The sequence below is a fragment of the Ruditapes philippinarum genome, unplaced genomic scaffold (genome assembly GCF_026571515.1).
Source record: "Ruditapes philippinarum isolate M1 unplaced genomic scaffold, ASM2657151v2 ctg4930_1_1_1_1, whole genome shotgun sequence".
NCBI lineage: Eukaryota > Metazoa > Mollusca > Bivalvia > Venerida > Veneridae > Ruditapes > Ruditapes philippinarum.
Genome location: NW_026853012.1, coordinates 60,541 through 83,727, shown reverse-complemented (window position 1 = coordinate 83,727; position 23,187 = coordinate 60,541). Strand labels below are relative to the sequence as shown.

The 23,187-nt window shown below is 32.2% G+C and overlaps 2 protein-coding genes across 2 annotated transcripts in view; both read right to left on the bottom strand.

The window, feature by feature from the left end:
* Positions 1–1,826: 1,826 nt before the first annotated feature.
* Positions 1,827–4,418, bottom strand: LOC132731494 (interferon-induced very large GTPase 1-like). The gene is made up of 2 exons (XM_060717693.1): positions 3,809–4,418; positions 1,827–3,610 (listed from the first exon to the last, which is right to left on the bottom strand). Exons 1-2 carry the CDS (start codon positions 4,416–4,418, stop codon positions 1,827–1,829), a joined length of 2,394 nt encoding a protein of 797 aa, XP_060573676.1.
* The window catches only part of LOC132731505 (interferon-induced very large GTPase 1-like), a 31,653-nt gene continuing 11,607 nt past the window's right edge, over positions 3,142–23,187 (bottom strand). Inside the window, exons 3-9 of the mRNA XM_060717702.1 lie at positions 21,596–21,778; positions 19,607–19,675; positions 18,494–18,604; positions 17,064–17,189; positions 16,760–16,855; positions 12,841–12,918; positions 3,142–6,682 (exon numbers count right to left, since the gene is read on the bottom strand). Coding sequence (XP_060573685.1) covers positions 4,467–6,682; positions 12,841–12,918; positions 16,760–16,855; positions 17,064–17,189; positions 18,494–18,604; positions 19,607–19,675; positions 21,596–21,778 — 2,879 coding nt within the window. The 3' untranslated portion in view covers positions 3,142–4,466. The remainder of the gene's footprint in view (positions 6,683–12,840; positions 12,919–16,759; positions 16,856–17,063; positions 17,190–18,493; positions 18,605–19,606; positions 19,676–21,595; positions 21,779–23,187) is intronic.

Below are 23,187 nucleotides of genomic sequence, written 5' to 3'. Positions count from 1 at the left end.
CCCTAGGTGATTTTAAATACATGTAGGACAATTACATGGAGGTTGTAAATGTTAAGCGTGATCTCTTGAAATATAGAGTACAAATACATATAAACATTAAAAGTAAGCACTATGATACATTGCAAAACAGGTCCCTGGGTTCTCGTTTAGATTAATAAAATGTATAACTGTGAAAAAAATCACTCACATTATAAATGAAATTGAATTTTAATATATTTTATTTTAGAATTATTACATAGACAGAAATTGTGTGTGTACCGTATCTTTTGAAATAACAGTGTGTTCCGTATCATTTCAACATAACTTTATGAAAATATGCTAAATCATCACTGCGTTCACTCGATACATTGGACATAGTTAATATATCAGATTTAACATGTATTTTTCTATTAAAAAGTGTCAAAAAACATATGACTTGCTAGAAATTGCTTGTTATGACAAATGAGTGTGTACCGTTCCCCTCGGCCCAGGCTATGAAAAGAAAACTGTACTCGAATGTTCTCAAAAACCATTCAGGGGTTTTCAGAATTTTGATATACCGTGGATAGCTGATATAATTACGGGTACTCTGCGCCTTATCTGATCAAAATCGGTTGAGTAATAAATAAGTTATGAATAAAAAACATACCTGAATCGGGTGAAAAATCGGCGTGTTCCGTACCCGAAAAGTCACGTGGTATGGCCACATTGCTAGTTAAGATTAAGAATGTTGAAGAATACTTTTAACATTTGGTGGTGTGGACGTTGTTGTTTACTGTAGGATGAAGAAGATTCTTCATGTTTCTGGGTTTTAGCTTATGAATTCGATAGCGTATCCTTTAAAATTATGAGTGATACAGTCGTTTTGCTAGACCATACTATTGTTTGTCTCTTATTTATATGCAAATGCAAGAATATAATTATTGCTCATCAGATCAGCAAAATTTGAGCTGTCATGTTTTTCACCGTCTTTCTTTTTTGTTGTCTTTGATGCTTGGGAACGATCAGATGATTTCATAAAGGACTGGAATTTAATTTATCTATGCATGCTTTGATTTGCGGTTGAAGCTTCGCGTAAGACCGTTTTTTGCATCTCAGGCACGAAATTGTCAACACTTGTAAACAATGTGTTTAGCAAGTTGGATTACTAAATTGTTATTGTCCTAGAACTCAAAAGCCTCTAGCCATTTAAATTACAAATAAAGTAGCTTACTGGTAGCAATCTACCACAAAAAAAACATAAATTCTTAAAATCGTCATTTTCGGTATTAAATCCGCTGAAGAAACGGAAGAAGTAACATAGATTTATTAGTTTTTCAACATATTTTCTTGCATGTTTAAAACGTTAAGCGATATTTTTTTATTCACAATAAAGTAAAGCTTTAAAGTTCCTATATTCTGTAAATGCATATCAGTGACTGAAAATAAATTGGACAGGTACTAATATACCCTTGTATTAAATATCAGGGAAAGGTGATCCCTCGAAAGCATTGAAAACAGAAACATACATGGACATTACAAATTTGGTTTAACTGAGAAATTACATGAGGGATAACGAAAAGGTTCAACATTCCTCACTCCCCTTACCACCTGCTTGAACGGTACTCAATTAATAACGGACTAAATTATCCAAAAATCTAGAAAAAATATAAGAATCTTGAAATAAAGTACGTGCAACTTTTTACAAATTATATTGTCTTGCTCGCGTAAAGATAAGGATAATAGCTCTGCCAAGAAACGATAAAATAACTTTATTATCATGTTCAACTATTTATATTTTGCGTCATAAAATTTATGTAATTTCGTGAGTATTTTCTTTCAAATGCTTTTTTTATAATAGAAGCTATTTATGCAGAATATATTTTATGTAGACTCTCTTTTGCCTCTAATTTCGTTATACTGTTCCATGTTGAGGGGATTCCTTTGATCTTATAATTATAGAGCTTTTTAAGATCTTCTTTGTATGTCACTACAAACCACATCCAATATTTAGATGAATCATGCATATTAGACGTTGGAGCAATGTCCCAATTCGGAAGGTATGTTTTGAAGTCCCTATAAAAATGAGTTTTGCCACATTCTTTTCGTTTTTCATTATTGCAAATATAATTGAAAACAGAGCACGTATGTGTTGTGTTTGATTGAACATCAAACTCACATGATTCCAAGCATGCTATTTTCGAATACCTGTCACGAACCCCCCTGCAGCATGATGGACGATGTTGTATACAGTAGTGTGTAGACCCGTCATGAGCCTGATCCTTAGCACATGGTTCTCCGCAAAAAACACACTTCTCGGTACATCCCCATATCTTTTTTATAATACGTGATATAGGATTAAAACCTACCCATGTTATTGTGTGACTCTTCTGTGATTTAAACTTAGATTTAAGTTTCTTTTCAGAACCTTCCAAATGTTGTAAAATTTTAGTTGTAAAGTGTTCCACATTTTGTTTACCATGTATACCAGATGATGCTTCCTTTTTTATGTTCCGAAAACTTTCAGATGGAATACGAAAATCAGACGATGTCATTGAGTTTTGGAAAGATTCTATCCACGTTTGCATTGATGGCGGTGATGTCCTTTCAAATTTTTTCTTGACATCATTAACACATTTGCGAACACTTATGTACAATTTCTGTAGCAAAGATGACGAAGTACTTTCTAAGACATTAAACTCTGATTCATCTAGATATTGGTTAGCCTTTTTAGTAATCCATAAAGTAGCATACGCATGTGGATCAACTATGTAATTCACAAAATTATCAAAATCGCCTTCCTCTAAAAGGTCTGTGCATATTTCAATAATAACTCTGTTTTTAACTTTCGGAAGGAGAGAATGTAGGCTATCAGTTACATTATTCGGGAGACTTTGTAATGTCCATTCTTCAGCAAAACTTTCTATGATATTTGAAAATAGTTCTGCGACTAAATCTTCAAAAAGTCTGCAACGTAAATGAGACTCAAAACTTATCTTCAGTTGAGCTCTGTATTTTGCAAGAAGAGCAGCAGTGCCATAACTTTCAAAATACTTTTCATTATGACTTTCGAATATTGGATGAGCATGCCTGCTTACATGTACATACACTTTTACATAAAACGGCACTTTAAAAGTGTATTGACAGTCTCCCGATAAAATAGCTCGTACACTACACGACATTTCTGTTACTTCATCATTAATTTGGCAAAGTTCTTTTATTTTTACGTCAACTGATTTGAATATTTGTTTTACTCTGGTTCCGACATATTTCAGTGTATAAGAGAACCCAAACAATGCCTCCCTCCTTTGTATCATGGCAAAGCTTATGTCTGTTTCATTGATTCCCGTTTCACTAAACGAACTGGCTAACTTTTTAACATTTGATAATGGTGTCAAGTAATTGGACTCCTTCAAAGCTTGCTTAAGCAAAGCGTTATTATTTTTCAAAAGGTTCTCAAGGCACGTTGTAAAAATATTTCGCATGCTCCTTCTGTGTTTTTCCATGCTTGTAGAAGAAGTATCAAGCTGGTGAAGGAATTCTTTCCAAATGTCGTCAAAAAGCTGATTTATCTTCTCGTTAGATAGATTATGACCTTTGTGGTCATTTGCAACTGCCAAAGATCTTTCTCTTAGTTCTTCTTCGTGATTCCCTTGACATGCCACGGTTTGAATTTCTAATGATCTTTTCACTTGGCTTTTTTCGACATGTTCGTTGATAATTTGTTGTAGTTTTTCAAATAATAAGTTCACACGGATTGTCTGGGTACTTTTCCATTGAATAATGATATCTTTATATTTATTTCCGTCAAAATATGTTTGAATATTTTCTTCAGTTTTGATTTTTTCACTTGAAAGGAGGTCGTGAAGCCAGCTTGTCAGTTTGTGTGATACATTCCGTAAATCATCCTTTTGATCACACGTAGCAAAGTTGATTTGCGATTCTTGTATTAATTTGTCACGAATGATGCTTTCAAGTCGCCAAAGTTCAGCTTGCACAACACACTCCATTTGCATGTAAGCTTTAATTTCAAGACTATTTCTAAAAGAGAAAACAAAATCTTCATTAAGGACGCCTTTCCATAAATCATGCGCTTGTTCAATCATATCAGTCAATGTTTTGTATGATTTGTCTTTCATATACAAAGCCTTCTTCAATATATTGTATTTTATATCCACTACACTGTCACTGTATTCATTATTCACTCTAGCCATTGGTGGATTCCCTTGCCATAAATTCTTTAGATACCACACTTGAGAATTTATGTCAAATTCAATGACTTGGTTAAATGTTGTGATGTCAAGAATTCCCTCACTTCTCGCGGACTCTTTTGTCATTTTATCTAAAGTCTGCAATAACTTGCTTAAACCACCTATCATTTTTTCACTTGCGGACGTATCAGGTACATTTTGATGAATAAATGCACAACATTTCCTTATATCTAATTTTTCATTTGTCATTTTCAGTCGTAGAAAGGCATGCACAATAACTTGAAGAACATCCCTTATTTAGCTTGTATTTTCTCCCATTATAGTAAGCATTGTTATGTCACCTAAACCAGTTATAATGGTAGCCAATTCATTATCATGCTCATGATGCAGATGACTTAACTGGGGTGACCTCAAACCTTCTGTATCAACTATAAGAACATAGCTAAACGATAAAGTGGTTTCGGCCAAATTGGTACTTTTTATAGGGATCAGCTGGACATGTATTCCCCTAGTACACCTTCCGGTTCTAGAAGGAAATCGGGATCCAAACATGGTATTTAAAAGAGTTGACTTTCCAGAACTCTGCAAACCTAAAACGCCGAGTGTCATAACTTTACTAGATTCAATACATGAATCAACATTGTTGAGGACAGCTTTATTCCATTGGTAAGTCATGTAAAAGCTTTCACCATCAATCAGCTCGAAATGGTGTCCATCAACAACAAGACGGCTGACAATATTCGACATGTGGTGTAAAGTTGGTAATCCTAATTCGGTTGTATCTTCTTTGAGTTCTAAAATTGCTTCATTTATATGACCAATTTCACGAAAGAAATGTTGAATTGTAAATGACTCTTTGTCAAGCTGTTCTTCCAAATCTGAAATGGCAGTTTCTTGTTTTTCTATAATCTCGTCTTTGACCTTTTCTTCAGCGCATTTCAATGATTTTAGTTTTTCCCAAGCAATTCGTATTGCATGCACCAAACAGGGAAATATTTGGCGTTTTTCCCTTTCAATTTGAAAATGTAACCAGCAAAGAAAATAATTAAGAATCAAAGGGTGATCGCGGTTTTTAATAAGAACGTGAATGAAACTTTTAACATACTTGGTTATCGATTTAATTTGTTGTCTTCTAACTGTCATGATTTTTACGTCTATGTTTCCTCCTTCTACAAAATCTCTTTCTCTTTCCCTTTCTTTTAATAACTTTCCTAACTGCTTTGAAAAGTTACTATGAACGGGTGTCAAATGTTGTTTCCAACCACTTGGTTCTCCTTCAGCTTTCATTTGTTCCATAAGTTTCGAAGCTTCTATCTTGCATTGTTGACAGACGTCGTCCTCTTCGTCTGTTTTTATTGTTGCTAAATTTGCTTGCGATAATCGTTCTTCGAGAGACATTGTTTTATTTTTTTCAAGCAGATCTAATATATTTTTAGTTATGCGTGATAGCATATCTACGACATTCTGCTCGACAGTGCGTATATGTGTACTCAAAATTCGTAAACTTATGTTTGGCTTTAATAAAATTACGCCACTATGAAAACTCTTAACTAAATTAACTGCATCTTTGTTTAAATGGTCCGGAATTATCAAAATAACTGAGGAAAATTGAAGAAGAACATCTTCAACAATCTTACTTTGGTTTAAAACTATGTCTAATTCTACGACCATAACAATTGAATCTATGAAATTTGCTATGAAGTACAAAATATCTGGACTAAAGTGTTTGCCAAGATCACCCCTTAAGTTTAAAAATGTCATTGCATGATTAAATATATCTTTACTTTTATCGATGGTTGGTAACCAAAACATCTCAATCTGTCCATTACTTATATGTCTTGAAAACATGCCAGAGGGACAGTCTCTATTAAAAAATGTGTTACAGCCCTGACTTAAGAGAAAACTATTTATCAGTTTCGATTTTGAAAAGCGAGAATGACCTAACCTTCCAAATGCTAATACTTTTGTTGGCAGTTCAAGAACATCACACTCTCTATCCTGTTTTTGATGTATATTAGTAGGTGTTTGCTTATTTTCTATGACCAGGAACCGCAACGGCCAAATAGAGAGTGTTGGAGACTGTTTTGTATTATTTTCCCAATGTTGATATAAGAAGGGTACAGCAAGTTTACACAGATACAATTTTTGGACAATAACCTGCTTCAAAACAGGATCACAACATTGAAAAACAACAGTGAATATATCTAACGGGCTGATGTTTTGATTTTCTCCTGGTACTTCCGAACAAAAGGAGAGTGAATGTTCTAAATCCAAAGCATGTTCATCGCTTTCTGACACTGTTATATCTCTCGATTCGCTATGAACGCACATCAAGCGCTTTAGAAGTAACCAAGGAATATCGGGTAAGTTTATTGTGCTATTTTTCAGGACATTTGATTCATCAAAATCAATTGCTATGACATCCCTCAAAGAAATTTTACCAGGGAATGTTGCTGTTAATTCAAGCCTTTGCAATAGTTGATAAAATTCATCACCTCCAGTTTCAGTTGAGGCTGCAAATAATTAGAGAATCGATGGGTTAATCATTTATTTTTTAGTTTTGAAGCACATTTCTAATTTTAAAAGGATAATAAATTGAGTAGACAAATCAAAGAAATACTATCATAAACATTTACAGAAATTATACCTGACAGTTATCAAAAACAGCACATCAAAATTGATATAAAACAAAATTACTTTTAAAATGCCTTCAAAAAGTAAAAAAGGTACAAGAACCTTTAATGTACGATTTGCTGAGATTCACATCACATTTGTTTTATATTTATTACGATCTAAATATTTGAAATATCGCTCAAACTTTCTGTTGCCTTTAAAAAATCTCTATTCAACAAATAATGCAAGAAATTACTTTATTTTATTAGATGGTGTCCTGTAAATTTTGACCCCTTTGAAAAAATGGCCCTCCCCGTTGTTTTTATGGCCCATTCATGCAAATCAACTATAATAGGCATGCCCTATTTAAACATTGTTAAGTGATCAAATTATTTTTGCGAAATATGCCGATGGTTATACATGTGAAACTGAAGAATTTCTGTTTTCCATTCAGATTTTTCAGAGGACAATCATTATTTTATTCAAGTGGAGCAGAAGCATATAACATTCGTTTGTACATTGGCAATAACTGGTCGGAGTATTAAATGTTATTTATGTAGTAAACTATTATATTATAAGCATATAGTCTTTTCTTTCATACAAAATTTTGCTTTCACAGCGCTTCAGAATTCACGATGGCGTCCGAAATGGCCGCCGTTTTCATGCAAAACGGGTATACATCATATCATGGTAAATTTTACAACAAAGAGTATGCCATTTTGTGTCAATCCACAGACGAAAAAATACCTTTAGATACTCAAACAGATATTTTATATAATAACCATATTCCGTGATTTTCAAGATATTTTACTTGTGATCCATATGGTGACATATACGCCCATTTGAACAAGCGTGTTTGATTTTTTCCAACCAATTTGACTTTCTTTTTTTATACCTTTTAAATCATGTCACTATAATTAATGAATACTTTTTTTACTAAGTTTGTATTATACATTAATACTGTACCTTTCTACTTAATTACACATTTGATATCCTAGATTAAACTTATATATAGTATGATTTCTTAAAACCCACTGAAGGCTTTAAGTTGTGTTCATTGTCAAGGCCAACAACATCATGTGTATATAACTATACATACTCTGTTAATGAAGGGCTTAAAATAACAAATATTATTTTATATTTTATGTTTGAGATATGTGAAGGAGAAAATGTTACCCAGCTATAGATATTATAACATGTCCAGTTTTATTTATCAATCTGCTTCTTTTGATTTATGTAATGCATATTTTAGACTGTTTTTACATGTTGAAACAGAACATTAGCAGTGATAATTTGTCAGTATCAGGCCAATGAGTTTAATGGTCATTTGTCTGACACCGCTAAATAAAAAAAATAGCATCCGGTCATTTTCGGTCATCAATGGTTAGAATTCTAGGAAAACATTTTACTTGGATCGAGATATGACCACCGGCATTGTACTGTTACCAACATACTGTCATGTTTTTAGCTGATCATTCTCAGAGGAAACGCGCTGGCCATAACGAAAAAACCGTAGTTGTCAGACAAATTTGTGTCGTTCTGCCTTAAAGTACTTTACCCTTTAAACTGGACGAAAATATGTATATATCTCAGCAATGCAATGCATATAACCAACGTTGTCGCTGTACTTACTAAAGGTTAAATCGTAAAGGTCACATCTGAAGGTCAGATATTAGACAATTTTGTGTGTGCTTTGACAATAATGTAACCCCTTTTAGGATAAGTTCAATCATAGCTCAAATGTTAACATCAATAAGATGATGTAGCACCTCTGCCACCACAGTACTGCCTTAAGGTCAAGTGCACTCTTGAAGGTCAAATATCAGACAATTTGATGTCAAACCCTAATCCTGGTAAGAGTTTCTTCAAATATGGCTCAAATATTCTTCCGCTGTGCCGCTCATTTATTTTGTTTTCTTAAACCGGGCTTAAAAGTTATAAATGCATTGATATCATATCGTACGTGAAAGATACATGGTATACAGCTTTAGTTAGTCAAAAAATTACTGATTTATGCTCTGCATGTTTTTGGAACATGATTTTATCAAATGTTATGTGTGTCATTAATCTATTCATGTGTTTGGAATATTGAAATTTGTCTATCTAAAAGTTTTAGCTTGTGACAGTGATATATAATGTTTGACCTTCACATTTCTCTATCTGATACTATTTTTTTGTTATCACTTCAGCTTTATACCATTCATATGATATTTTTTACTCGGATTTGAATATGCTTATAAGAACGAATACTGGCCTTAGACTGTAGGCTTGTTTCAATTACCGTTTGCTTATGTTATCGTACAACATTATAAAAAAATATATCTGTTTACCGTTAACTAATGCACCATTCAACCAAAATAAATTGGATATAATTAGGAAGATTATATCAAAGTTATTGCAATATTATGGACCAACTGCTATTATTTGTCTTTAAATATTGTCTGTCCATAAAAATATTACAGTTCATGCTTTCATGCAGTTGTGTCATCAATGGCATCATATATAAGGCTGCTCAAGGTTGTTAAAATAAAGGAAAGTTAAACTTTTTCTGTACGAGTATGATGTGTTTTTGCATTTTAACTTTCTTTAAAACTGCTTTATTTAGTGCTTTACCTTTTAAAGATTGCTTCAGTTGTCATTCCCCAACTAAACAAGTGCGGTTAATAGGGTCGTTTGTCTGTACATATGTCTGAACGTCCCATACGTTTATCTTCAATCTTGTTCTAGCAAAAAGTTGATAAATGAATATGCCAAGCCGTGGTTAGATCCGAAGATGACATTTTCAAATCTTGGGGTCAGAAGTAAAGGCACAAAAATACTCGAAAATTTCGAGGTTGGGTGGAGGCTTAGTTCATTGAGCGCTGCCTTTCCTTGTTGATCTTGTTTATCATATTTTACATTATATTTACTTATATATTCCTATTTTTACGACAACATAATAAAGTTTGGGTTAAAAATTGGTATTTCTTGTTAGCTTTAAGTATTTCGATACACATATTCTTTTCTGTCTTTTAATTTTATCCAGAACACCATACTCGAAATACTCGAGAACAATAAAGTGCATATAAATGAAAATTAATGCGTAAACACATTTTCTGCAATTTGATTGGATTATAAACAATAAAAACACATGCATGCATGCATACATGTTGAAAAAAATAATCTGGAAACAAAGTGATCCTTCGGAAGCACCAATCACAACAAAATTACAAGAGAATTGCAGACTCGGTTTGATTGAGTCTGCACATGAGGATTATGAATACGTGCAACATCCCTCATGCCCCCTAGCACCGGCTTGAGTGGTACTCAATTCTCAACACTTTATAGTGCTGACATCAATGCTCCCGAAGGACCAGAAAATAAAACAACACTGAAGTGAAGTATGAGGCAACTTTTTCCAGCTGCCACACAGCACTTGACACTTGCTGTTGTGAAGTATAAAAATCTGGAAACAAAGTGATCCCTCGGAAAAATCAATCACAACAATATTACAAGAGAATTGCAGACTCGGTTTGATCGAGTCTGTACATAAGGGATAATAAATACGTTCAACATCCAAAAACCAAGTTTGAAAAAAGAGCTTATCCGGAAATATATATTTTAACGTAACAAAATATACCTTTATTTAAAAAAAGTTAATATCATTTCCATTGCTATGAACAACTTATACATTTTTATTATAACAACTTAAGAGAATTTAAGTATATTTCAATACTTCCAGTAGCTTTCGATAATTCGATACACCTAACTGTGGGTCACAATATGCGCATTTTTTCTATTTAACCCCACCCACCGAAACATAATAAAAAAATACTTGAAAACAATAAAAATACATGAAAATAGATAATCATTGCATGAAATTATAAATAAAGTAAAATAAAATTTTGTTTTTCTCTTATTTTGGGGTGAAGTTACCCCACTTTAACAAAGTATATAACTTATAAAGTATGCAAATACGTATACTTGTATTCATTTATTATAACATCTTAAAACACACATAGTATGTATGAAAAACAAAACAATTTAAGAATTTTAGTAGCTACTTGGAATATTGTTGTTATTTTTAGTTAACCTTATCAGAAACATTTAAGACATAATCCTAAAAAGTAATATATTTCATTGTTATTTAATTTTAACATGATCATTCCTAAACTGTTTGTTCACCTTTTTTTTAATTGAAAACGGCATAATCTTTGCTGTAAAACTTACCACAATCACATATACAATAAGGTATACCCATTTTGCATAAAAGCAGCGTCCATATTGGACGCCATCTTGGATTCTGAAGCGTTGTGAATGTAAACTTGTGTACGATTTGGCTTTTTGAAAAAAAGAGACTAGATACTTGCTCTGGTGTAAGTTTCAGATTTGGACAAATCATTTGATTAAATTTGGACCTTGGCGTTTACGCAATATGTTTTTGCCGCTATCACAGGGCATTGTCTCATCGTATCAAAGTTACTGTCACCTACTGTCATTAATATTTTAAAGATATGACACTAGTAGAACTCAATCTACCCCTCTTGGAAAGCATATTAGTTTAGGAAACTACTACAGCTGTGTTATATTTCAATTTCTTTGCAGAACTGACTGAGTTGTTCATTCAAATGATTTCATACGATTTATGTAGCATCTTGACACGGGGTCACTCGTGGAGTGGACTTCAAAAACGGTTGTATATACGGTCTCTTACGATCTTGTACAGTCGCTTATATGATCATAATAGGGCTTGCATCCGTATCAGTTTTTTAAGTTTAAAAAAATCATACACTGCTTACACAGATACACTCAAATGGCACGAGCATAACTCAGATAATGCCACAGTTGGTTCGGTTGTATGTACCATTTGCAGGGTAAGCCATGTGTTTTGTGTTAGGAGGGCTTAAACCAATGCTAAAAAATTTTACCAACCAGTTGTAAAATACGGATCCAGAAAGAAGGACGGACATGCAGTGCTTTTTTAATCAAGCCCTTCAAATTTAAAGTTTAAATATAGATTTTCATTTCTCAGTATTTATTTAAACAATTCAAATGATGCTTTTCCGAGTAATTTTAACTGTATGTTTTGATAAAGTACAATGAATTTCAATACGATAAATGAACAGTGAAGATAGTGCAGTTCAATACGATAAATGAACAGTGAAGATAGTGGAGTTCATTATGATAAATGAACAGTGAAGATAGTGCAGTTCAATACGATAAATGAACAGTGAAGATAGTGCAGTTCAATACGATAAATGAACAGTGAAGATAGTACAGAAATACAAAAAAACTTCGACGATATACACAATTAGAATTGGAACTGATCATTCCTGTAAAGTTTTGAAAAAACAGAGACTGTAGATTTTTGAGGACTGGTTTGCACACGTTTTGAAACGAACGGAAAATGACCAGACGGATGGGCAATGGGAATGTGATCCGTATATAGCCGTTTCTTTCCGCTAGGCAATATAAAAGCGTGATAGTTTTTAACTCCTGTTACATGAAAAAAAAATGTGAAAGTCATTTGAGTTCCGAAAACTTCCTTGATGATTCTGTGGACTCGACAAGGCAGAATTTTATGTAAATCTTTAGGTTTTTATTCAAAAATGGCAACACCATGTCATTTTTATTTTGCTGGATGTAAATGTGACAGGTTGTTTTACTTAAGAATATAATTAAGTTTGTAAGTAATATCATGCTCCAAGGTTCAGGTAAAGTCGTTTAAATCAATTTTACTTCAAAATTTGTCAAAGGCTGAGTTTCAGGAAACAATTAGGATGAGGGATTTAAGAAAGCAAAAGACAGATCATAATTGTAAAATGTAAGAAGTAAAATTGGAAGCTGGTGAATATGATAATGAAATGATCAGTATGTTAAATATCTAGACCTTAAGATTTCAAGCCCCAATCACTCAAATTGTGAAATGATTTTCGCCATAGCTAATTATTTTTAAAGCTCTTAATTCATAATTAGTTCTGAAAGCTGTATCAAATAATAATATTTGGATTTAAAACAAGTTCAAGTGATTTGTTTTTCTTTGTATTTCTCCTAATGAAACAAACTTCAAATAACTAACCTGCTTGTCGTGAAGAATCGGATTCTTTTGTATTATTTTTCGCGGGATTCTTTCTTGTAACTTTACTTGTGACTGTCTCTGTTCAGAAAATAAAAAGAGATTATTGGTATATTTAACAAGATGCAAAGTGTTTTTTACTCTTGCTAATAGCAAAATAGAGCCTTAACCCCGGTTCTTAGAAGCTATGTGTTTTGAACGGACAAGACTCTGGAGGCAAACACCGTATCGTGTGTTTAATCGCCGATTTTTTTCCTCTCAAATTTGCGAAAGTAATAATTCGCGAAACCTAAAATCGAGCAAATGAAGTAAATACAGTTTTCGACATTTTCCTTTATTTTGGTTGAAATAGTCTGCTAAAGGATATGCTTGTGATAAAATCAAGTGCTAGAATATCAGTAGTCTTGTTCTCTGACATACCAAAATTGCTTCGGTCGAATTAAAAAAGTTTCATAAATCATCGAACATTTATCCTAAACCAAGCAATTTAAAATATTTAAGTACGTCCAGTCAATTTTTACTTGGAATTAATAGGTTAACAGTTTTTTATACACTCGGCATATATGAACATAGGTTTGGGCTTCCTGAGATCAACATTTGCACAACCCAGTGGACTACATGATTTTTATAGACTAACATAGGAAAACAAATTTAAGTTTCATTAGGTTCAGGTGTCAGTTAGTAAATAAAGTTTTGTATTGGAAAACCATTGAAGTCCAATAATAGTGAAACTAGAATGTCTAGTGTTTAGAAATTTGGCATGTCGAATAGCTTTGTTGACCTGTACAAGATTGGTATTAATTATATTCATTATGTCGTAATTGTTCGCTCTAGTGGCCACTTTAATATAGTCTTTTACACTTTAAAGTCATATTTTGTGAATCTTCAATGCTGAGAGCTGATATGTATAACATAAATCATTACATTTTAAACCTCATCTGATATTAATGATGCCCCTGTGGTTAATAGTGGTGCGCCTCAGCGTCACTTGACATATATGAATCAGTTAAAAAATGTCCAATGCCACCCTTATGTAGGCAAATGTATAGGAAAAACATCTTTTTATGGATAAATATAATGCCTCTATATTTGGCATATAACGTTGCCTTGTAGATCTCTAAAAATGGTTTGATTCGAATGATACAATGGCTAAGATAAATTAAAAAAAAACTTTAAACACAAAATAATGTTGTACTTATAACAGCAAGTGTCAGATTTGTACTCTATTTTAGTGTTGTATGATGTGTATAATATAGTGTTGTGTTGTATGATATAATGGCTAAGATAAATTTAAAAAACTTACAACAAAAAAAAATATTTTTGTTACTTATCATTCCGCTTCAACCAAGTACTAATTTGTTAGCTTAATTGACATCACTTTAACAGTTGTTTATTTTATATATGGAAATGAATATGGTGTGAGTCATGATGAACACTATTTATCAGTAGTTATATATCTATTCATTGAATACAAGTGAGCATTTTAGGATATTAATAAAATCCTTTTTTATGCGTTTATTTTTGCAATGCTCTATAACTGCTTATTATCTTGTATCTGTGGATGAAAGCGATTTGATATAAGTTCTTAGTATGATGATGTTTGTGTTGTTAGAGCTTAGGATGAAATAATGGTGATAAAAGCTGATTCGGTTGATCTAGCTGCTAATGTTGACACTCCTGTTGATATTATTGCTCATGATGACCATGATATTGAAGTTAAAGCGTAACAACAATTATGTTGACATAAGAGCTGTGGCTGACAATACTACTAATAACATTGTTTAGGATGACAATGTTGGTTAAATGAGACTGGTGGTGTTGTAAGTGCTAAATATGACAATGTTGGTATATGAAGGCTAATGCTGACATAACTTTTGATATATGTTTTGAAAATGACAAAACTGGTGAAAATGTGCTTAAATTGATAACTAATTCTAAAGTCATACACATCGGAGGAAGAATTTTGTAGTAGAAAATACTCCTAAAAATGAAATATTTTAAGTAAAAAAAACATTCATATTTGATCTTGATGGACCAGTTCATTTAAAAGTCAAGGAAACATTTGAATGAATCATCAAGTCCAGTAATAAGTGTTTTTTCTTGATATGAATAAACTTCAAATGAAATTCATAGCAAAGATATGAAATTTTATGCACTTCTCAATAATTTGACATTTACGCTTGAAGTCAATAATTTGTCAATGTCATATTGTTTTTTGTCCAATAAATAAATAATTATTTACAATCCAAACTAAATTCAACAATTTTACCTGAAAAAGTCAAGGTCATGTTTAAATTACATTTAATACGAGTTTTGTTATCAGTGTTCTTAAGTCATAGTATAAATCAAATCCATTAATAAATTAGAAAGTGACGGCCAATTTACCAAATTCACACACTTGACAAGTGTCATTGTAAAATTAAGGTCAATATCAAGTTCTTTTTAATCAACTTTAATGTCCTGTATCACAATTTTTTATACGTGCCCAAGTATGAAAACAATCAAATTATTACTTACAAAGCTATAGCTAATAATGGGGGAAAAACTGTGATATTACAACAAATTGACATTCTTAATAATGGTCATTTTTGAGTCAAATTTCAAATTGTGTTCAATCTCCTTTCAAATATTATCTCTAGTAGTAGCCAGGTCTAAAGAGAACTCATATATAAATAGCAAAATTTATGTATAGCGAATTATAGCAAATACATGTATTAAATACTGTTCAATAATTTGATGTTAATTGTCAGGGTCATTGATTAGTGAAAGTCATAGTCAATATGATCTACTTTGATATATTGTTCTAAGGACTGTTGTATTCAAGCATTTAGACAATCGACATATTAATAAAAATAGTACAGCAAACATATTCAAACATTAAGGTCAAAGTCATTTATGAGTGAAGATCAGATTCAGTCTGATCAGTATGAAGGTTTTGTCGGAAAAGTTGGCAAGTAGGGCAATTCAATCAAATTTAAAACATATGACCATTAGCAACACGTCTGTAGAAAAAGCTATTTCTTTCTTCGAAAATAACTTGTAAAAAAACAACAGAAAAACGCTCTAACGATTTTTAAGTGACAGAGTAATTATTGTGATGTTAGAGCTTTGATAAAATTGTTGATTTAAGTGTTGAATTTGACAATACTGGCAAATAATTGGATACAATAATACAGTTAATTGTAATCCTTAAACGTTTGTGTCGTTCCATGAAAAAAGCATGTGTTCTTAACAAGAAATTAGCGTTTTAAACCATGCATAGTACAACATTAAGATTAAGACACTGGTTCGTTAAGTTCATTTGGACAGACATATAGTGAATGCTGGAAAAAGAGATTCCATTTTTAGCCTTTGTTATATAACAAAACTTCTATTTGTATATATTTATTCAGAAGTGGTAGTCAAGTCTTGATTTGCTTAATATATAAATAATATAAAACTTGAAATGATTTGCGGGGTGTTACTATTTTTATTAATTTAGAAGCAGTAATTTGATCAGCATGACAGGAAACTTGTATAAAAGCAAACTTTTGCCTGGCTAGAATTTTCAATAGTTCAATCTAAGATGTTTATTACTGGTAATGAACTATCCTGGTATATATTTTCCATAGTCGTTCGACATAACTGATTATACTCAAATATTTGCGGTTAAAATCTTATACACAAAATAGGGATTTATTGATGATTAAAATAAATTAAGGAGAATATAGCTCAAATCGTTTAAAGTAGGTTCACAGCGTGAAAGAGTGTACATTTGCTTAAAAATGGACGATAATTTGCAGAAACCATATTATATTAAAAGCCTTTTTCATGCACCTAACATAATCGCACAAAATAGCCAAATGAAGTAATGCATTTATAATTAAAAACTATTACTCTGAATAACCACCATCGCTAGAGCTAACAAATAAATTATATTAACCTGAAACTAGCTTCTTTGCTGAAGAAAAGAATGACGCAAGACGTTTTCTTACTCCCCCTTCTGTAGTTTTACGTTCAGTCTGTGATGTTGCTCCAGCTGAAATAAAATAGAATATATATTAAATTTCGACAAGATATGACGACCGACACGAAACCTAACTTTATTGTTTTTGTTAGTTATCAGGATATTTGCATTAAATAAAAATGATTTAAAGTAGTTCTGCAAAATGTATTTAAGGAAATAATACAAAATTCTTCTTAAAAATTAAGCAAGCAAAGCCATGAACACTTCATGAACAACAAACCAGTTTCTGATTCATTTGCATATTCAAAATCGGAGCCACAACGTTGATCGATGGTTTCATCTCCGAGGCTTTCACCATCATTACCGATTTGTGGACTTTCATTGTCATTTTGAGAGGCTTCAGCGACTGAAATTTTAATTAACATGCAAATCATACACAGAGTATAAGTTGTTTAAAAAAATATACGAGGGGCATATTTTAAGTGGCAACTACTCTATTTAACATTTCGCATGATTTGTTTGTGCAAAAACTAGCAGATCATTAAGACATGCGTTCCTTTATACTGGTTGTAAACATGGCTGAGTTACATTTTGATTTGAGAGAGGAGCAAAGAGCTGATTACAAAATTCATGGGATATTGGATAAACGCGCGGCAGAAATCAAAACGGGTCTAGATTAAGTTTATTGGGAAAATGCCCTTCCATATCGTACAATTGTCAGGTGTGAGAAGGTAAAACTAGTGATATGATGATCCCGCCCTTGGCGGCCAATTTCCGCTACTTCTGAAAAAGACATCAGCACTATCAAAGCATTAAATGATGAAGATGCAAGATATACCGTGGAGGGGATAAATAACATATTGGGCCTTAGTATGTTATATATGCCTTCCATCTTGAAAGAAAAGTTAAAGTTAAGGAAAGTGTGCATCCGTTTTACCGCTCGCAAAAAAGTGCATTTTCTTAAAATAGGTAATAAATTACAGAAAGCACATGCAATAAAGCGCATTTCTATATCAAACATATGTTTTTTATTTATCATAAAATCTTACGTGTCACGTGCGGGCTACTTTCCATGAAACTATTAACAAAACTTTACAAGTTAGAAAAGTTATATCAAACTACCAAGAATACATTATTCCCACAATGATAATGCCAAAACGCCTTTATAAAGTCCAAACAGTATCAGTACTATTCATAATACAAACATATTTTCATGAAAAAAAAATGTTTGATTTTTAACATTGGGCCATGTTGATATACGTCATAGATGTGTTGCTAAATATATGACCTTTTTCAAGTCTCTCATATCTGTGCAATAACTGATTCATAAGTGCACAATCAAATGCATTTAACTTTGATTATAGAAAGTAACTATTTTGCTTCAATATCATATTTTCCATGAAAATCAGGTTGTATAAATAGTATCTGCTGTCAAATCAAGCATTTAAGCTTGTTTTTAGATTTTGCCAGAAGCTGCATTCTCTATTACAGAACAAAAAGTTGTTCCTTTATTTAAAACATGCTAGGTTTTTAAAAGGCACAGTATATTCAAATAGTATGCAGAATTTAAAACAACATATCAATTTTATGTGAAGTTAAAGCACGCTTTTTTCATATTTACAAAGACACTGTGTAACAATTATAATTTTTTTCTTATTTTGCGCATATTATATTTTTAAATAAAATCCATGAAATTATAAATAATCATACCAGCGCTTAAAAGCTTCGCATGTTCATCGTCATAATCAAACTGTTGATCGGTTGTTTCATCTCCTTGGGCATCGTACGCATAATCGATTTGTGCACCTATACTGTCATGTACTTTTTCAAATAAAATGTTAATCAACATTTCATTCATACAATGGGTATCAAGTGATAAAATGGTATACATCTTATGATTTTCTTTTAGATTGAATATAAGAAACTTTAATTGTTTTCTTTGAAAGTTAACGTATATTAACAATAACCTTAACAAAGTATAAATACAGTCAATTACACCAGAAAATAATCTATGCAAGCCTATAAATGCCCTCTCCTTATTAAAACATTTGTTTTATTACTTTTTTATCCGTTAATATGAATTTTACAAAACATAAAAGTTTAACAGATTTAAATAAAAGAGGAAGACAAAGAGTTGTGATCAATTCTAAATATCCATGTTGCTTATAATATAAATTACGATGAATTCTTTTGAAAAGCAGATTTGGTATCCGTCAGCAGTTAGTTATACAATGTATTTATCTTATTTCCTACGTAAAACATTTTGCCGTTTTAAAAGAAACACTGACGAAATGTAAATTAAAAGTAATTGCATTTGTTTCATCTAATAGAGTTAGAGAATACTGAATTTGTGTAAACATATATTAATATATCATTAAATAATCGTGTTCTAAGACGAGAATACCCCTGACATGTACGTTAGTAGTTGTGAATTGTTTCTACGTCAACACAGTTACAATTTTTCGAGTACAAAGCATAAAAAAGAAATATAAATTTAGCGGAAATTCTTGCTTGAAATATTTATATTCTTGTCCATGTTAGAAGTTGAGTGGCTACATTGAAACATCATTATTTACTCGCCGCTAAAACATAGTATGAAAGAAAAAAGGAAGGTATAATATGGATTGTCGCTGCTACATACTATCGTCAGCTATGTCAAATGTCTTGTAGTATAATATCTTTTTCAGCTTTAATATTTCGTTAATTTGTATGATCAATTTCCAAAGAAAAAGGCCTATCACTTTTTGAATGTTTAGTAAAGATGTCGTCAACAATGAACTTTGAACAATATTTTTCTCTTTACAACAACCTTTTAAAACTCACCAAGGTTATCTACTTCAACTTCTATTCCATCAATTTTTAACGGTTTGTTGTCCAATATTCTATTTACAGCTGAAAAGAAAATTATGCATCAATGCAACAAGTATAAAGTAAAGGACATGTTATTTAAAAACAACAAATCGAATACGGCAATAATAATTTTGTCATTTACTTTACAAGTCATTAATTAAAACGCAAAATTTATTTATACAACGACTTCATCACTTAGTTCTTCAAATATTTACACTAGTTAGAGGTGTGAGGTTTATGGGTCAAACATTTGTTTAGTAAAATCGTTCTGGAACAACAAATTAGAAAACATGAAGAACAACACTTTATCGATGCGAATGTATATGCATTTTGAAACTATGTAGGCAAGATAATTGATAATATTTCCTATTGACAAGCACGAAATTTGAAAATGTCAACGTGTGTATGAATATAGGGAGACTGGCAGGGGAAACAACCGTTGTCACAACAAGCTTTCTAAACACTAGGCATTTTTTCACTAGGCATAAAGTGAAAATGTATTAAAATGTGTGATACTATAGAACAATATATTAAAAAAACAAATTGTGCAATTATGTTCATGTGAAACAGAAGTGGGACAGCTACTGACCTATTATCAGAAAATTGTGGGTCACTATGTAACTGCTCTTATCCTATGGAAATTCGAGATGATAATTGGAGCTCAGATAAAGTTTATTAATTAAAATAGCACTTGGAGCAAACTAGAAATTTTTATTTATTTCTTCCTTTCTTGTATTGTTGACACCAGGAGCATGATTAATCTTAATTTTTCAGACATTTAAAAGGTAATGCTTCATGCTGATTATCTAAGCTATAAATAATTGGCACTTATAATAATAAGTGATCCCAGGGGTGAGCCAACATTTACCCAAGGGGCATGACTTATACCAGTTTTTGATGAGGCCAACGAGGCAATGCTATTTGTCAAATATCTAGTTTCACAAAAATAAGGCTTAAATGTGTTTTCCTACACACAACTATATTAACAAAGTGACCCCCTCCCCGGGTGGTGTCAATTTGATCGAAGCGGTTTGACTTATACCAGTTATTTTGTGATGGACTAAGTGATGTTACATTGCAATTACCTATTTAAGCTGAGAATTTTAATTTTATTGGTTTCAGAAGTGTTTTTTTTTCTATACATGTCTACATAAATTAAGAGACCCTGGGATGTAGTCAATATAGAACCAAAGGGCATGATTCATATCAGTTTTGTAAAGGTCTAATTGCTAAATATCTAAGACATTGTAGTTTTACACAGTGACACTTATATGTGATTATCTATATAAGTCAGTATAAATTAAGCAATCCCGGGGTCGGGCTTATTTCATCTCAGGAAGCCCGAACGTCTGTTCTGCACACTGTTTCATTATATATAATAATTCTGGCAAACAAATTTTGATTTCTTTCTTTCTTAAGGTACAGAACTGAAACAACAATTTTGAAATTAATACACAAGTGGGACACTGACCTGCAAAAGGTCAAACCTGTGCTCTGAACTTCTTAACATGTTAACCATGGTTAACATTTCCGCAATGTAGTTTTTATTTCATTTCACTGGTTCAAAAAATGTAGACCGGACATTACAACTGATAAAAGACGGACGGACAACCAGTTGCATAACAATATACACCAAAGAATATGCAATGCTTGAATTTATTTGACAATCGGTTATACGTTGAAGAAAAGCTTATAGGTAAAAAATCTCAGCTATCGTCTCTTACAGAAATATCAAGTTTTTTTATGTCATTTCTTATTCCTATTGGTACCTGCATTAGAATATAACAATTATAGCAAATTTGTACATATGTTTAGGACAAATTTTGAATTGTTAGATTTACTATTTACCTTTTTTTAATTTATCAGTATCTCAGATCAGCAACCTGTTTAACTACCAATAATATAACCAAGTAAATGGTCATTTGAATGATATCATATTAAATTATACTAAATGATTCTCACCTGAATTGTTTTCAAACTCGATGATGGCACTTTGGGTTTTGTTGTCAAATTTAATATTTTTAACTTGTCCGCCGCAATTCTGTTCGTTTTCGAAAAATGATTTAAGCACCTCTTTATTGATAGTTTTCTTTAACTGAGAAATTTTAATACGTGATGTCTTTGCGGAAGTAACATTTATTCTTTCTGAAAAATCAATAAATATATGGTAGTTATTATAAATTTTCAAACAATTTTTTGCATTCGTAAAACCAGACTTACTTATATATTGATGAGCAAGTAACGAAGTTATTAACGAAACACATGGGTTTACAATAGCATAACAATATCAAGCACTTATTGTACAAATGATATGTCTTGATTATTATTATTATTATTAAATAAATCAGACATAACAACATAAGGAAGTCATATGTATCCATTCATGTACTCATTATTAATTCACAATTAAAAATTCCACTAGATTTTACAAAGTACGCTAGATTTGAGCAACTAAGTTTCACACATGGTGTTTTTGTATATATTTAGTATGTTAAATGAAAGACTCTAAAGCTAACTATGATACATGATTTGAATTGGCTATTCACATTTTGTAAAAGATAGCGTAAAAATAAGTTTTAAGTGTTGAAAATTGAGTACCGCTCAAGCCGATGCTAGGGGGAGTGAGAGATGTTGCACTTATCTATTATCCCTCATGTACAGACTCAATCAAACCGAGTCTGCAATTCTTATGTAATTTTGTTGTGATTTATGCTTCCGAGGGATCACTTTCTTTCCAGATTTTTATACTTCACAACAGCAGGTGTCAAGTGTGGTGTGGCAGCTGTAAAAAGTTGCCCCGTACTTCACTTCAGTGTTGTTATATTTTTCTGGTTCTTCGGGATCATTGATGCCAGCACTATTAAGTGTTGAGAATTGAGTACCGCTCAAGCCGGTGCTAGGGGGCGTGAGGGATGTTGCACTTATTCATTATCCCTCATGTACAGACTCAATCAAACCGAGTCTGCAATTCTTATGTAATTTTGTTGTGATTAATGCTTCCGAGGGATCACTTTCTTTCCAGATTTTTATACTTCACAACAGCAGGTGTCAAGTGTTGTGTGGCAGCTGTAAAAAGTTGCCCCGTACTTCACTTCAGTGTTGTTATATTTTTCTGGTTCTTCGGGATCATTGATGCATGCCAGCACTATTAAGTGTTGAGAATTGAGTACCGCTCAAGCATGTGCTGGGGGCGTAAGGGATGTTACACTTATTCATTATCCCTCATGTACAGACTCAATCAAACCGAGTCTGCAATATTTATGGTATTTTGTTGTGATTAATGCTTCCGAGGGATCACTTTCATTCCAGATTTTTATACTTCACAACAGCAGGTGTCAAGTGCTGTGTAGCAGCTGTAAAAAGTGTCCCCGTACTTCACTTAAGTGTTGTTATATTTTTCTGGTTCTTCGGGATCATTGATGCCAGAACTATTAAGTGTTGAGAATTGAGTACAGCTCAAGCCGGTGCTAGGGGGCGTGAGGGATGTTGCACTTATCTATTATCCCTCATGTACAGACTCAATCAAACCGGGTCTGCACTTCTTATGTAATTTT